This window comes from Geospiza fortis, unplaced genomic scaffold, assembly GCF_000277835.1.
Source record: "Geospiza fortis unplaced genomic scaffold, GeoFor_1.0 scaffold48, whole genome shotgun sequence".
Classification (NCBI taxonomy): domain Eukaryota; kingdom Metazoa; phylum Chordata; class Aves; order Passeriformes; family Thraupidae; genus Geospiza; species Geospiza fortis.
In genome coordinates this window covers 138077-140689 of record NW_005054594.1, presented here as the reverse complement: position 1 = coordinate 140689, position 2613 = coordinate 138077, and the positions used below count along the sequence as shown (strand labels likewise).

Genomic DNA, 2613 nt, shown 5'->3' with positions numbered 1-2613 from the left:
CCCAGCGCTGCCTCTCGGGACACTGGCACAGGCCACCCCCTTCCCCGGGACCCTCGGCCCGGACACCCCACGGCCCCGCTCGCTTCTCACCTTACCCGCAGCACGAACGAGCACCAAACCTTTATTTCCAGCAGAGGCACCGGGACTGGGAGAATCCCTTTGGGAGAGCTAAAATCCCCCTGGATACCAGGAGTCAGAGCTGAACCCCCCCTGCCCCAATTCCCCCCCAGCCCCTTCCTGGCTGTCTGGGCTCGGTGTGGGTTCGTCACACCAAGAGCAAAGCCCCTGCAATCCATGAGCTCTCCCCACTTGCCACCCCAGAGGCAAGCGGCTCTTCCATCTTGCCTCAGTTTCCCTCTCTGGCTGCACCATGCAGGTCACAGAACCATGGAATCATTGAATGTATATCCTGATTGGAAGCAACAAGGATGGAGTCCAGCTCCTGGCCCTGCACAGGACAGCCCCAAGAATCCTACCCTGTGCCTGAGAGTGTTGTCCAAAGGCTTCTGGAACTCTGTGGCTGGTGTTCTGATGGCCCCAAGGCCCAGCAAACACCAAGCCAGACTGAGGCTCGTTGCCCCTTCAGAGGAGAAAGACATGTCTTTATTGAACTGAAAATGAGTGCCAGACAGCAATGAAACTTCAGACAAAAAAAGAAGTCCTTTGAGAGTATAAAAGAAACCGGTTTAGTCTACATTAATCACCTCATGATATGCAAATGTCAAACACTTCCATGCTACAGCCACCAAAACAGCTCCGTGGTTCGTACTGTGGTGGTGTGGCCAGAGGAGCCTCGATGGAGGGCCTGGCCTGAGGGCAGCCCCTTCCCACTGCACACCACCCCCAACACCTGCACCAGGTGCTCCTCCCCGACTAGGAAAAAAAATAAAATAAAAATCCCTGTAAACTAAAGAAGCTGGGATTGCACACCTCAGTCCTGACGGCAGCTCGCCGTCGTCGGTCAGCGTGACACAGCACAGCCACCCTACAGCTCAGTTAAGCCCAAATGCTATGTTTATTGAGGACTTCTAATATCGTGATACCTTGCTTCAGTAATTTGTGAAATACCTAAATACCGTTAAATATATTTTTAAAAAACCCTAAACCAGACTCTGGACTAAACAAGATGAACGTTAAACTAAAAAGTTAGAAGGGACGCCATTTACATTAACACTTTCTTTAAAAAATATAATTGCTTTTTTCCTTTTCTGGTTTTTCGTTTGTTTGTTTGTTTTAGAAGTCAATTAACCACAGTGGTGAGACGTGCTCTCTTTTGTCAGCTGTTACACTGCAGCGTGCAGAGCTTTGCCTTCCCAGGCTGGAGCAGCCCCGCTGTCACCCCACCGGCAGGGACAACCCAGGGACGGCGCTGCCTCCCCGCCGCGCGGAAAAGAGCGGTGTCACCACTGTGCCATAGGGGCAGCTGGAAACCAGGAGTCTCTTGGACAACGCCAGGAAAGCCTTCCATGTTCTAATAGAAAAGTCCATAGGAAGCTGAAGTGAACAGGATCAGTCCAGAGGAGTTGACTCTCGCGTCCGCGCCGGCGTCAGTCGATGTACTGCGATAGCCAGCGGAAGCCCTCGCCGTAGCCTTGCCTCTTGAGCACGCTGCACATGAACACCTCCATGGGGCGCGCGTTCAGCTCCTTCAGTGGCACGTTTCCCTGGGGAAATCCAAACAGGAGTCAGTGCCCAGTGAGCCAGAGCCATCCAGGGGAGCTCCCCTCGCAGGCCCTTTGTGTGTGCACTGCTTTTGGACAATCCCAGCAGCCTCAGGGCAGCATCAGAGGTTTGGGTGGGCAGGGACCTTAAAGATCACCTCATTCCACCCCATTGCCTGGTCCCACTATCCCAGGGTGCTCCAACCCCATCCAACCTGGCCTTGAACACTTCCAGGGATCCAGGGGCAGCCACAGCTTCTGTGCCTGGGCCTGCCCACCCTCATAGGGAAAAATCTCTTCCTAATTTCCCATCCGAACCTGCCCTCTGGCAGTGGGAAGCCAGTCCCTCTTGCCCCACCACTCCATGGCTTTTAAACAGTCTCTCTCTCCTAGGCTCCCTTCAGGCACATCGTTATTATTATCATTGATTCACCTCGACCAATTAATGGACAAATTCCCATCAATCCCAACTGGATCAGGGCTCAGTGTGCAAGGAAGCAGGCAGGCTCTCCCTGCCCGTGCCAAGGCAAGCTCTGCATGGCTCCTACCTTCCCTGTGGTCTGTCCGTAGAGCCCGAAGATCTCCCGCAGTTTCTCCTCGCTGATGGCCTCTGGTCTGTCGATTTTGTTTCCCAGGATAAGGATTGGCACGTTGGATATTGTCTCGTCTGTCATCAACGCCTGCGTGCAAGAGCCAACAAGAGTTGAGCAGGGAGGTGGAAAAAGGAGTCTTTGCCTGAAGGAAATGGTTTTGTTTGAGCTCTGGGACCAACAAGGGCTCGTTTCTGGGGCTTCCATACTCCTGTGGAAGACTCACAGGATCACTGAGGCTGGAAAATCCCTGCCAGCCCATGGAGTCCCAGCTGTGCCCAGCCCAGAGCACTGAGTGCCACCTCCAAAGCTCCCTGGGCAGCCCCTGCCAAGGCCTGAGCACCCTTTCCATGCAGAAATTC

General features: G+C 53.9%; 1 protein-coding gene across 1 annotated transcript in view; it reads right to left on the bottom strand.

Annotated features, from left to right (window-relative positions):
* Positions 1–577: 577 nt before the first annotated feature.
* SAR1A (secretion associated Ras related GTPase 1A) overlaps positions 578–2613 on the bottom strand; it is a 4730-nt gene continuing 2694 nt past the window's right edge. The window contains exons 5-6 of the mRNA XM_031064470.1: positions 2210–2341; positions 578–1664 (exon numbers count right to left, since the gene is read on the bottom strand). Of these exons, the coding sequence (XP_030920330.1) occupies positions 1548–1664; positions 2210–2341 (249 nt within the window). The 3' untranslated portion in view covers positions 578–1547. The remainder of the gene's footprint in view (positions 1665–2209; positions 2342–2613) is intronic.